General features: G+C 36.7%; 1 protein-coding gene across 3 annotated transcripts in view; it reads left to right on the top strand.

Moving 5' to 3' along the window:
- The window catches only part of HERC2 (HECT and RLD domain containing E3 ubiquitin protein ligase 2), a 106899-nt gene that overhangs the window by 53779 nt on the left and 39386 nt on the right, over nucleotides 1-13734 (top strand). For all 3 annotated transcript variants that reach the window (XM_029964790.1, XM_029964791.1, XM_029964792.1), the window contains 19 exons: nucleotides 97-289; nucleotides 909-1091; nucleotides 1644-1828; nucleotides 3469-3616; nucleotides 3708-3904; nucleotides 4137-4367; nucleotides 5029-5164; nucleotides 5724-5867; nucleotides 7288-7430; nucleotides 7633-7900; nucleotides 8056-8198; nucleotides 9449-9547; nucleotides 9644-9812; nucleotides 9926-10051; nucleotides 10667-10775; nucleotides 10910-11049; nucleotides 11485-11675; nucleotides 13192-13297; nucleotides 13460-13551. In XM_029964790.1, coding sequence (XP_029820650.1) covers nucleotides 97-289; nucleotides 909-1091; nucleotides 1644-1828; nucleotides 3469-3616; nucleotides 3708-3904; nucleotides 4137-4367; nucleotides 5029-5164; nucleotides 5724-5867; nucleotides 7288-7430; nucleotides 7633-7900; nucleotides 8056-8198; nucleotides 9449-9547; nucleotides 9644-9812; nucleotides 9926-10051; nucleotides 10667-10775; nucleotides 10910-11049; nucleotides 11485-11675; nucleotides 13192-13297; nucleotides 13460-13551 — 3003 coding nt within the window. The remainder of the gene's footprint in view (nucleotides 1-96; nucleotides 290-908; nucleotides 1092-1643; nucleotides 1829-3468; nucleotides 3617-3707; nucleotides 3905-4136; nucleotides 4368-5028; nucleotides 5165-5723; nucleotides 5868-7287; nucleotides 7431-7632; nucleotides 7901-8055; nucleotides 8199-9448; nucleotides 9548-9643; nucleotides 9813-9925; nucleotides 10052-10666; nucleotides 10776-10909; nucleotides 11050-11484; nucleotides 11676-13191; nucleotides 13298-13459; nucleotides 13552-13734) is intronic.

The following is a 13734-nucleotide window of genomic DNA, read 5'->3' as shown; positions in this document are numbered from 1 at the left end:
CTTAGTTAGCAGCAAGAAACAGCATTTTTATTTTATGCACTTTGGATACGAATTAGTGTTGTTGATTGTGCAAATTGAGCCTTTCTGTTCTGTCAGGATGGACCCACACCAGGTTTGGGTCGTGTGATTGGAGAATTGGGAGAAGATGGCTGGATTAGAGTGCAGTGGGACACTGGAAGTACAAATTCTTACAGAATGGGAAAGGAGGGAAAATACGATCTCAAACTAGCTGAACCACCACCTGCAACGCAACCCACAACAGAAGATTCAGACACCGAGGATGATTCTGGTAAAAAACAATCACAGGTTTTTTTTTTTAATAAAAGGAGGCACAGTTTTAGTTAAATTTCAAAATTGATATCTTGTAATATGAAAATATTTCTTTCACCAGGAGCAAATGCTTCATCAATGAAGATTCATTTAATAGGTGTACACTTCTGACCAGAATTTTTCCTGATGTAACTTTACTATGATAAAGGAGGATAGAAAGGATGGTATCAGATTTGTTGCATGTTCATGGGCCAAAGAGAATAGTATTATTAAATTGAAATAGTTTCAGTTACAGATACCAGGAGGTATACATTTTAACATATATTAATGCCATTCTAAAGTTGATTTTTTTATATGACCTAATTATACATTTAGTCACACTGTTTCCCTATTCCTGGCACTGCCCTTGGAATTTCTTTTAAGCTCTGTGTTGCTAGACAATAACTTGAAAATGTATGCACAAAATAGCTGGCTTAGATTTTGCTCTTGCAGTTGGAAATAAAGGGTCTTCTTCCTATCAAGTCATCTCAGAGAAAATATTTACAACAAATGATTCACATCATGTTTGTTTCAGAACCTTTGTGAAATAAAATAACTCAGTATTAATGTATTCCTTTGCCTTTTGTGTCTCTCTTCAGAAGGAGAACAAGTTGAAAGGAATCTCCACCCTACTGCTATGATGCTGACAAGTACCGTGAACCTGTTGCAGACACTGTGTCTCTCTGCTGGTGTCCATGCTGAAGTCATGCAAAGTGATGCTACTAGGACGTTGTGTGGTCTACTCCGTATGCTTGTTGAGAGTGGAACAATAGATAAATCAGGTATTTTATACAGAAGCAGTCTGATTCAGCTGTGTGCTTCTGTTTTGTCCTTTGTTGTCTAGTAAGTTTGTAAATCTTTTGTTACTAGTTTTTAATCCTTTAAGGCCAAAGGCTAGAAAATGCGTTTTCAGAGCTTTAAAAATCTTAATTGTTAAAGATAATGTGATCTTGAGCATTTGTAGAACATAAACAGTAAAGGCAGAAAAAAATGCATGAGATATGAATTGTTGGCTTCGACAATTAATTTCTTAGCAGCCTTTTTCTGTTTGACACAACAATATGACTATGTCATATTCGTTTTTGTATCTTCTTTGTAATTTCAGAAGTAATGCTGTTAACTGCTTTGAAGTGAAAAAACAGTATAATGATGAGAATTGTTTTAAAGACATATTTAATAACATTAAGTACAGGCTCTAAAACTGAAATTAATAGTTCATGTAAAGACAGTGGAGTAGTGCAGTGTTCTGATTTGTCCAAGAGAGCCCCATGTAGTGTATAGATGTAGCTGGTGGAAAAGTCAACTGTTACATGTATATATCTTTTTGTTTTTAGCTTCCTTGCCAAATAAATTAGTTTATAAAGAACAGCATAGGAGTTGGTGCACGTTGGGATTCATTCGAAGCATAGCACTCATGCCTCAGATGTGCAGCACTCTAAGTACATCTCAGTGGATAACTTTGCTAATGAAAATTGTTGAGGGGCATGAATCTTTCACTGCTGCTTCACTACAGAGACAGGTAATGTGTGTATTTCCAAATTACTTTGATAGGCAATAAAATTAGTAGACTTTAGTTGTCTTAAAAAAAAAGGTGTATTTTAAAAGAACAGGTGGGAAATGTCCTTAAATCAGTTTTTAGTTAATTAAAAGAAATAACATTTTTATATGTTGAGGATTCATTGTTTAAAATATACACTTATAAGTTTTGATCCTTCAGGGTACTACAGAGTCCCTTGTTCTGTTGAAAGGAGATAAAAGGTCAAAACAGTGTTCTGAAAGTGTGTTCCAGAAACTCCCATGTAACGTTTCCTAGATGGTGAATAAAGAAAATAATGAGAAGATGGCTTGGAAAAATGTGCAATTTTAACAGAAGTTATGCCATTGTGTATTAGCTACTGTCTCTCCTTCCATAGTAAATGGCTAATATTATTTTAATTATAATCTCTCTTAAGAAGCTACATCTTTGCATCTTATTTTGGTGTTGTATTTCCCTTGTCCTCTTCCCCTTATTTCTTCTTTTCTTTTTCTTTTTTTCTTTCTTTTTTCTTTTTCATTCCTTAACATCTTGTTAGTGCCTTTTTCATGAGACTGAAAAGCAACCTTATTATGGAATAACTCTGCCAAGTTTCAAGGCTTGGGGATCTAAAGATAGTCTTAATCTTTTCCTTGATAAGGCATCAGCATTTTTTAACTGAAGCCTTGTATCATAAAGGCCTGTTCATTTTTGTGTGATCTTCCAGCAAATTCTTGCCAGTATTTTTCATATGCTGGGACTTCTGTCATCACCCAGGATTTAGTGCAGTAGAGTCATCTGTTCTGTTCAGGGAATACTTCAGAGAAATGACCATTCCTCGTGTACCAGCACCTAACTTAATAACAACAAAAAGATGAGACCTTGAAGTTCTAGAAAGATGTGTTATTGGCAGAAGTTTAGAAGAAGTGAGTTCTCTTCACTGTTAGTCACTTGTATTGGTCTTCTGGGTAGAAAATGATGAAGCTGAAAACCTGAAATACTTCTATTCAGAATATGGAACCCCTTCTGCTCTTTGATACTGAAGTCCTGCACCTTCCCCTGTTCCTTGTTAGTCCTGCACTGTCTAGGTATAGAGATGCCAGCCTGTTCCTCTGTACTGTGTCAGAGGCCCTAGTTTCACAGGGACTACTTTTGGGTGTCACTGTCGCCTTCTACCATTCAGCTTTATATCTCATGAATTTTAACTATTATACCCTCATTGCAGAACACTTGGAAACTTTCATTCTGAAATATATCTTAGTACTAATTTCTGAGTCTGGAATCTGAACAAACCTTCCCATTTTGTATTCTCATTTTTCCTATGTGTTTTAGTCATTTACATTGTTTTCCAACGTTGTGTTTGTCTCATGCCCCAAGTATTGAAGAGGTTGGATTCGCTACTAAAACGTGCCAATAAAATGTTTACTGACGCTGAACTGTCACAACTTCTTTTAAAATATCCCTTAGTAAACTGAAGATCAGTAGCTCTGTAATTTCCACGGCTGGAAAGAAATCAGTCTTGTAGAAAGAACTACAAAGGAAAGCTAACTTTAAAAATGTTATTCTTCTATACTCAATATATTTGAAAGTTTCTTTAATATGTGGTGACTTAGAATAGAATAACACTAATTTTGTTCTCTTTTTAGATCCTTGCTGTACATTTATTGAAAGCAGTACTTCCATCCTGGGATAAAAATGAAAGATCAAGAGACATGAAATTTCTTGTGGAAAAACTGTTTGGATTTTTAGGGAGCCTACTTAGTACTTGTTCTTCAGATATCCCACTACTCAGAGGTAGAGGAATTTTCCCTCAGTGGTTTATTCTTATGTATGGAAAATGAGTGCATTAAACAGTAACTGTTGTGCAATTACTTTGTCTTTCCAGAATCTACTCTGAGAAGGAGAAAGGCCAGGCCCCAAGCATCTCTAACTGCCACTCATAGTAGTACTTTAGCAGAAGAGATAGTGGCACTGCTGAGGACGCTCCATTCGCTCAGCCAATGGAATGGACTCATAAACAAGTACATCAACTCTCAGCTAACCTCCATCACCCACATCTTTGCAGGAAAACAGTCAGAAGGGGTAGTTTCCACGTTTTAAAATAAGCTCATTTTTATAGCAATATTTATTTTGAAATTATAAACACTAAATATTTGTAAACAATATTAAGCTTAATTTTGAAACCATTTTTCTATTTTTATATATATTTGTGTTATAATTTTTAAGTCGAACTATTTGTGATTAACTTTGTATTTTAAAGCAGATAGAAGTATATATTTTCTCCCTACAGTTAAATTTTATTGTTCTTTGTTAGGCTGTGTTGGATGACTACTTTCCTGACACTGAGAATCCAGAGGTGGGAGCTCTAATGGCAGTCTTGGCTGTGATTGGTGGCATAGACAGTCGCTTGAGACTGGGTGGACAAGTAGTTCATGATGAGTTTGGAGAAGGCACAGTGACACGCATCACCCCAAAAGGGAGAATCACTGTACAGTTCTATGACATGCGGACATGTAGAGTGTGCCCTCTGAATCAGCTGAAACCAGTAAGTTTGTTTTGTTGAGGCTTTAATACTGGGAAGGGTAAGGTTTAAATCTCTAATATAGTGCAAAGAGGACATTCTTCATTGGATAAATACATTGACACTGAACACATACGATACTGGAATGCACATCTGAAATGGTCCTCATGCAAACCTCTATAGGGCCTTTTAAATCTCATCCTCACTTGTTGAGGAGATGAAAGGAAGAGGGACAGCTAAAATTCTTTGACTTGAGGTAGAATCCCAAGTCATTACAATGTGATTTATAGCTGTTACATGAGAGGAGCTTGTGTTTAACTTGATTTGCTAATCAGTGTAGAAAGTCTTGGGTGTTTTCATATGAATCTTGATTTGATTGATATGCCATTAGTGAAAGCACGGGCCAAGTGCTTGATCTGCTTCAGAGACCACAGTTCTTCCTTGTTCTGACCCTGTCTTGCCTTTTCATCATGTAGACCTGCAACTGTGTGGTACAAATACAGGCTTAGGAGCTGTGTAGGGAATAGGAATCCTCTCTAGTTGTTCCTGGCAAGAGCAGTAAGACAAATACTACTTTTATTCTTCAGTTAATAACCGTTGAAACTTTTGAATGATTTTGTAGGATTTTAGGAAAATACTTACCTGCATTTTTTTTGTTTTGTCTGGTTCTTCCCTCGCTGTTTAGCTTCCAGTTGTGGCTTTTAATGTGAACAACTTGCCTTTCACTGAACCTATGCTATCCATTTGGGCTCAACTAGTAAATCTGGCTGGAAGTAAAATAGAAAAACAAAGAATGAAATCTCCCAATCAGGGTCTTTCAGGTACAACTGGGGACTTTTTACGATTTGCTTTGTTTGGAAGTAGATGGATATACTCAGGGAAAAATACTGGTAATAGCAAACATACATAAGAAAAAGATTTTACTCCAACCTTACATTTTTTCTTAGTCAACATTGAATAATACGCACTTAGGAGACAAGTTTAGCTAGGAGATGAATTGCTCTGTGTTGTAAGTGAAGTATCTTTTTTTACTTTGATGAGAAAATGTAAGTTTAGGGGCTGAACTGCTTGTACTGAATTGTTTAAAATATTGAATCCATATAACATTTTAACTGCACTTACTGTGCTGTCGATCAACCGCATGATTGTCCAGGGTGTGAAAAGTAGGAAGGCACTGTTTTTAATATCATGGGTCGTACAATGTGTGCAGACCTTCAATCCATGTGCTGTTCAAACTGTCATATCATCGGCATTTCACAAACTTTTGCACAGTGGGTTAAGATGTAAACTGATGTTTGGACTGAGGTTGTATGAATGATAACTTCTCTAATCTAATACAAGAGATTCCTAGCACTAATGGCTGCTTAATATTTCTGATAGGTCAAGTTGATCTGGATCTACTGCGATGCCAGCAATTAAAGCTGTACATACTGAAAGCAGGCCGAGCCCTGCTTTCTCACCAGGATACACTAAGGCAGATCTTATCTCAGCCGGCTGTTCAGGAGTGTGCATTAAATCCTGCAGGTATTCTGAAATGCAACCTGACTGTGCTGCTGCTTGGTTAGATGGTAGACACAGTGTATGACTATAACCCTTGCTAATGGCATTTGGAGGGTAGAAATTTCAGTTTGCCCTTTAAAGACAAAAAATTAAAATCTGTGAATGTTAAATTGAAATTGTATGTTTAAAAGCATTTTGACTTTTTAACTTTGGTTTTGAAGCTTATTTGAAGCTTGAAATACTGGCATTAGCTAAATTTGTAGGTCTTCTGTAGTTAATAAGCTTTGTAAGTAATTTTAAAATACTTGAAAGTTTTTTGCAGTGGTTTCTTTTTCTACTTCAAAGCTTAAAGTATGAATTCTCAGTTGGCTATTGCTTTTACTTCAAATGTTTTGCAGTTTCCAGTCAAACAAGTATTGGGATACAGTGCCCTAAGAATAATCTCAAAAGGACTTTAAGGAACTGTAGTTCTAATAATTTGAATTAGATCTTCTATAGATGCATTTTACATCTAAAAATAAATACAATAACTCTGTCAGCTTTCAGGATAGCTATTTGAGAACTTTAAAGTTTATATTAATTCTTTGGGCATTTGTGAAACATGTGCTGTCTTTAAATATTATGATATATTTGCTTTATTCCTATATTTCTGCGAGTTTTTGTCAATTGCGCAATTTTAAGTCAACAGAATCATCAAGGTTTTTTTAGGAATCCAACGTGATTTTACTTCTGCCATCATTTTTTAAGGGGATAAAAACCCTAATCAGAATCAGAAGAGCATAACTACATGAGGACTAGTAACTGTTTTATTATTGTTTCAAATAAGACTTTCTTTTGTTGGAGTTAATAAAAAGTGAGAACGCTTTCTTGAGATAATCACAGAAAATATCTAGGAAATATGAACGTTTATGCCAACAAGAATACGACATTAAATAAGAAAGTTGCAGAATTGTGAGCAAGCGGATTCAAAAGAAGTATCCTCTTTTGAAGGGACTGTGGGCTCCTATAGGGAACTCTTCCCAGGGGGTGTATTGTGGGGGAAATAACCCAATCCAGGAAGTATGTACCATGGGTTTGGGATCATTGAGACTCTTGGTTTTCTACAAAAAATGGTTTATCCCAGAAGGATCTCTTGGTAATAATCTTATTGCAAAAAGGTTGGACTCAGAAGATACCTATGCAAATTCACTCTCCACTGAGTAGTTTCTGCTAGACATGTTCTAGGTGTATTTTGGTAAATTTACTGTTTATCTACGTATTTTTTACTTGATTTTTTTGGTATGGAGATTGTGACACATGGTTTAATCTTAAATACATGATTCCTATGAAGAAGAAATATGTGAAAAATAACAGTATACTTCATCAACCAGTAGGCCTCAGAGTAAGTCTCCTGATTGACTCATGTTGCATGGTTTTGGTTAAAATAATGTTTTTTTATTTCAAGAGGATGGAGCAGTTGCCTCTCCCGACATAGGAGATATGTCTCCTGAAGGACCTCAGCCTCCCATGATCCTTTTACAGCAACTTCTGTCATCTGCTACACAACCATCACCTGTGAAAGCAATATTTGACAAACAGGAGCTTGAGGTAGAGTTTGTGTTTTCTGCTAAGTAACCTAATAAATAACCCTTTATAATTCGCATCCTAATTGAAACCTTTTTAGACTATAGGTTTAAAAAAGTGACACTGAACCCTTTTTTGCAAATAACCTTTAATTTTAGGTGTACACACACACAGACATACTAAATATGCTTGCTTTACTTGGACTGATTTATCTGTTCCCATTTAGGCTGCTGCTTTGGCAGTGTGCCAGTATCTGGCTGTAGAGTCTACACATCCTTCAACTCCGTTATTTGAAGACTGCAGCTCTAGTGAATCTACAACACCCATCACAGTACAGCATATCCGACCCACAAAAGTGAAGAAACGCAAACAATCTCCAATTCCACCCCTCCCCATTGTAGTTCAACTTATGGAAATGGGATTTCCGAGGAAAAACATAGAATTTGCACTAAAATCTCTGTCAGGAACCTCTGGAAGTGCTTCTGGATTACCAGGTATTTTATTTAGTTAAATTAATATTAGAAGGAGAAGGAAAGTTACAAGCAGATTAAAATAGTTCTTAGCAGGTAGCAGTTGTTATTCTTTTTTTGGATGCTTTCCTAAGAATGTCAGAGAATTCTTTGGAGACTGAGTTTGTTTTCTGTATTAGGAGTGGAAACCTTAGTTGGCTGGTTGTTGGATCACCCCGATGTTCAAATTACGGATCTCTCTGATGCTGATACTATCTCTGACGAATATTCAGATGAGGAAATAACAGAGGAGGTGGAAGAAGCTGAAGCTGCTTGTCCTGTGGTAAGTATCAACGTATTAAACCTAAGTTATGCTAGCTAGCTGCAAATTTTGTAATTCTGTCCTTTTTGTGAAAATGGGGAGAGTACAGGGACATTCTGTTGTCCCAAAGTTTCAGAGCAGTAACAAGGATCGTGGTTGCCCTGTGTTTCTAAGGCATGTCATAAAACAACTGAGAATAATCTATAAATACTTTATATGTGAGTAGCACAGGGGTGAACGGAATGCAGGTAGATGTTTCACTGGTGGTAGCTATAAGCATCCCTGATGCTCTTAGTTTCTTCAAAAGTAGTTGATGCTATAGTGTAATATTTTGTAAAGGAGTTCCCTCCTCTCCTTTGCTTTGGTCTGAAAAACAAATGTATGTTAGCTACAAGGAATGACTGAGAAATTAGTGAATAAATAGCCAAAAAGTCTGTTAAATAACTTAGCTTTTTCCTTATAAAAACATTTTTCAATTATTGGTGATAAAATTACCTTTACAATGCCTATTGAGTCTGATAGCTTTAATGTGAATTTGTATTATTCTTCTGTTGACTTTCGGGAACTGTTTCAGTAACGATTTTTTAATAAAATGAAATGGGTTCCATATTTCTGTTTATTCTTGAAGGAGTTGAGTTTTCTTGCACATGTGGGATTTTGTAATTGAAAGAAGTACATTGTATTTTCAATGAAATTAACTTGACATTCTGATTCTCTTAAAGAAGTTAATCAAATCTTGAAAGAAATAATTTCTGATAACTGCCGTGTTATCTTTTTTAGCTTGTTTTCCTAAAGGCATACTTTAGATCTCATTGTATTATATAAAAAAAAATAGTGTGCTTTAGGTTAGAGATTACCATTTACCACTGTTTTTTTTGTTTTTTCCTTTTCCCAACAAGTAGCCCAAGAAGTGGATGTATATCTTCAAGGCTGAGTGGAGTACTGACAAATCCACTTTGTTCAGATTTTTCTTGACAATCAGGTTTCATAAAAGCAATTTGCAGCTCGTTTCACACCTTTTTGAAAATCTGCATCTGCATTCCTAGACAACTAATTTTAGAAAGTAACTTTAAATTAAAGTAAAGTAGATCATAAATGTTACCCCTATAGTGAATTGAACCTGTTGAAATTTTTTCCCATTTTGGCATGCAACTTGGATATTATATGTGTTTATTTTTGTTGGGTTATCTTCAGTCTTTGCTAACAGTTTTATTTATCTGAATTGAAAACAATTTTGTAATTCTTACATATTTATTTTGGATTTTTTTCAGTCAAGTGGTGCTGTTGTAACAGAGAGCCAGACCTATAAGAAACGAGCTGATTTCTTAAGTAATGATGACTATGCTGTGTACGTGAGGGAGAATATTCAGGTAAGTATGGTGATCAAAAGCTATATTGAAACTATTTTCCTTGTGGTACAAAAGTCTTTGCATAGCTATTGCATTCTGTTGTCATTTTTTCCCTAGGTGGGGATGATGGTTAGGTGCTGTAGAACCTATGAGGAGGTCTGTGAAGGAGATGTAGGCAAAGTTATTAAACTGGATCGAGATGGATTGCATGACCTGAACGTACAGTGTGATTGGCAACAAAAGGGTGGTACATACTGGGTCAGATATATCCATGTTGAGCTTTTAGGTAAGTTCACTGCTGACTGCTTTTTCATTAAAAAAGTGAATGATAGACTGAGGAAAATTTACTTTTGGAGTGGGGAAACCCACTCACTGTACATTTATTCTTTCATCTGCTAGGATTCCCACCACAGAGTTCTGCTTCTCATATCAAGATAGGTGACAAAGTGCGTGTGAAAAGCACTGTTACCACACCCAAGTACAAATGGGGATCAGTTACTCACCGAAGTGTGGGGATTGTGAAAGGTAATGTATATTCAAAATGTATGGGGAGATAATAAAACTCAAAACCACACAGACTTTCTTCTAGACACATGTAAAAATCATACTGTTTCGTGGAATATTGCATGAGGATAAAGAATATAGAATGCATTTGAAGTCTGTGACAAATTTAGACCTGTACTCTGGGGCAGCACATTTTCTTAGCATGTTCATCTACTTTTGAACCACTTCATTCATATACAGTAAAAGTCTTCAAGCATCTATGCAGTCTGTTCTCATTTATACTTTGGAAGAATCAGTGGTTCTCATTTATACTTTGGAAGAATCAGTAGTTTTCCTTTAAGAAGTAATTCTAACTTGAAGTCTTCATAAAGAAGTGAGGAGAAAGTGGGATGCACTAGTGTCAAGCTCTAAGGGATGTTATTGAAGTAATCGGTGAGGCATAGGTTCTTTGAAGAGGTGCAGATTTTGATCGTACTGTATTTGTGCTTAGAAGTACACTCTCGCTTGGGAACTGTTTCTAAAAAAATAAATGAAAAAATAGGAGTAGAGGAATTCAAATAGAATACTATTCTAAGCACTTCAGGCTTTATTTTATAGAGATTTGCAACATGTGTTTTCTCCATGTTTTTGTCACAGCATTTAGTGCCAATGGAAAAGATGTTATTGTGGACTTTCCTCAACAGTCTCATTGGACTGGCTTATTGTCAGAAATGGAATTGGTCCCCAGCGTTCATCCTGGAGTCACGTAAGTGATGATTTACTTTTTTCTTAATGAATATGGGTTATCCTTTACCTTATTGTCTTGATTCTATTATCTTGTCTCGTGTTAGAGTTAACCTGTACCATATATATTTCCTTGTTATTCTGCTGTCAAATCAGGTGTGATGGCTGTCAGATGTTTCCTATCAATGGGCCTAGATTCAAATGCAGGAACTGTGATGATTTTGACTTTTGTGAAACCTGTTTTAAAACCAGGAAGCATAATACCAGACATACTTTTGGCAGAATAAATGAGCCAGGTAAGTTTCACAATCTAAATGACGTATTTTTTAAACTTCTTAACATTACAATAAAGGTTTAAAGGTCAGTGTTTTGTTGTAATCCACCACTTGCATTTGTAGCAGTGCTGTGATCTAAAAATGTTTTGTTGTCTATGGAGTCAGTCTGAACTGTAACTTCATTGTGTTAAGGAGCTGAAATTTAAAACTGTTTTTTTTTAAAAACAACTTTTAAATGTCTTTTGAATTTATCTAGTCAAGAACTCGTAGACGTGAAACTCCTTTAAAAAGAAGACCATGCTCTTTGAGTACTGATGGGATATCCTTCTGTGTTCTGAATTTAGACTACATACCTGAAATCTTTGATTTGTTATATTACCTTTCACATTACTTATGGTCTCATAAAAGCCATTTTCTTTGAGTGATACATGCTTAATGTTTCACTTAACCATGCAGGTCAGTCTCCTGTATTCTGTGGACGTTCTGGAAAGCAGCTGAAGAGACGGCACAGTAGTCAGCGGGGAATGTTACTGGATGATTGGTCAAGGATAGTTAAGAATTTGAATGTCTCATCCTCTGTGAATCAGGCTTCACGTCTTATTGATGGTAGTGAACAGTGCTGGCAGTCTTCTGGTTCACAAGGAAAGGTAAGTTTAAGCCCTGACTGGTTTATTGTGGCATACTTCCTTCTTCAGAGGAAAGGGATTTACGTTAGTGAAATATATTTATTTGTTACCTTTGTGTAAAGTAGAAGAGTAGTGAAAACAGTCATCTGAAGTACAAAACTATGTTTCTTCATAATAAATGTGTCTATTTTTTTTTAAGCTGTGCTTCATCTTTCTAGTTATAGAATCATAGAATGGTAGGGTTGGAAGGGACCTTAAAGATTATTTAATTCCAAGCCCACTGCCATGGGCAGGGATGCCATTTACTAGATCAGGTTGCTCAGAGCCTCATCCAAACTTGTCTTGAACACTTCCAGGGATGGGGCATCCACAACTTCTCTAGGCAACCTCTTCCAGTGCTTTACCACCCTCTGAGTAATGAATTTCTTCCTAACATCTAATCTAAACCTGTCTTCTTTCAGTTCAAAACCATTGCCACTTGTCCTGGCAGTGTCTGCCTGTATAGAGTCCCTCTCCCTCCATTTTATAAGCCCCCGTTAGGTACTGGAAGACCATGGTGGGGTCTCTCCAGACCCTTCTCTTCACCAGTCCGAACAACCCCAGCTCTCTTAGCCTGTCTTTGTGGGACAAATCCCTTTGATTGCATTTGTGGCCCTCCTCTGGACCTACCTGCTCTAACAAGTCCACATCCAATGCTGGAGATCCCAGAGCACTGGAGATCCAGTGTGGAGATCCCCAGGTGGGATCTCAGAAGAGCAGAGTAGAGAGGGAGAATCACCTCCCTTGACTTGCCAGCCACTCCTATTTTGATGCAACCCAACCTGAGGTTGGCCTTCTGGACTGTGGGTACACACTGGGGACTCATATTCAATTATTCATCCACTGAGATGCCCAGCTCTCTTTTTGTGAGGCTGCTCTGCAACCTCTCATCCCCCATTTTGTAGGTATAAGCAGGATTACCCCATCCCAGATGGAGAATGCCACACTTGCCCTAGTTAAATTCCATACAGTTGGTGATTGTTCAGCTGTCTAGTCTACCCAGGTCGCTCTGTAAGGCCTCTCTGCCTTCAAGGGAGTCAACCGCTTCTCCTAGTTTAATGTCATTGGCAAAGTTGTTTAGTGTAAATTTGACTTCTGTGTCTAGGTATTTATTAAAAACCTTGTTCCTTATTTCTTGGTTTATCAGTTTCATTGGCCTGCAGTAATGCTCTGTGGGCAGTGTAGGCACTGAGATTTTGCTGCTAGTTGTCTGTCTTAAACCTAAGATTTATATTATATCCCATTTCTTGACCTCCATTGGTATTGTGCTCTCTGTCTTCCCAGTGGTGTTGGTCTTGGCTGAAATAAATCTTTTGCTGCAACTGTTTTTCTTGTATTTAGAGGTCGGACAAGCGAGAAGTTCACAAGGTCATTTTCCTTTGGCCATATATTGTATCGGTTTTTCATGTTTTCTTCAAAAGCATTACACATATATTCTTGTTAACCATATGGGCCTAACAGTACTATCTAAAAATGAAATTCTGTATGTTTCCCCTAGCACTGGATTCGCTTGGAGATTTTTCCAGATGTTCTTGTTCACAGACTAAAGATGATCGTGGACCCTGCAGACAGCAGCTACATGCCCTCCTTAGTTGTGGTTTCAGGTATGTTTGTTCTCTGAGAAGTCCAAACCCTTTTTTTTTTTTTGTGCTTAATAGTAGATATTTAGCTGGTTTCAGTTAATATAATCAGCTGTTCAACATGCTTAGTGCCTGTTTGTGAAACAAACATCATATCTAAAATGTTTTTCTTTCCATGTTTTCTAGGGGGTAATTCCTTAAATAACCTTATAGAGCTAAAGACAATCAATATAAATCCTACAGACACCACAGTGCCTCTACTCAGTGATTGTACTGAAGTAAGTGAAGTTTTGTGTGAGAATTCCTCATGTGCAACAGAAAAATACTGTGCTGCAAGGGATGGATGAAAAGCACTATTGTGATTATTAATGCATGGTATTTATTTTTCCTCTAAATTAGCGGTATTTCTGGCAGTTTAGTGCAGTTAATTATTCTGATAAGTTTCACCATAATCATGGTGT

Source organism: Manacus vitellinus, unplaced genomic scaffold, assembly GCF_001715985.3.
Source record: "Manacus vitellinus isolate BGI_N305 unplaced genomic scaffold, ASM171598v3 scaffold_7_pilon, whole genome shotgun sequence".
Classification (NCBI taxonomy): Eukaryota; Metazoa; Chordata; class Aves; order Passeriformes; family Pipridae; genus Manacus; species Manacus vitellinus.
The sequence above is the reverse complement of the archived record's forward strand: the minus strand, read 5'-3'. Positions and strand labels throughout refer to the sequence as shown.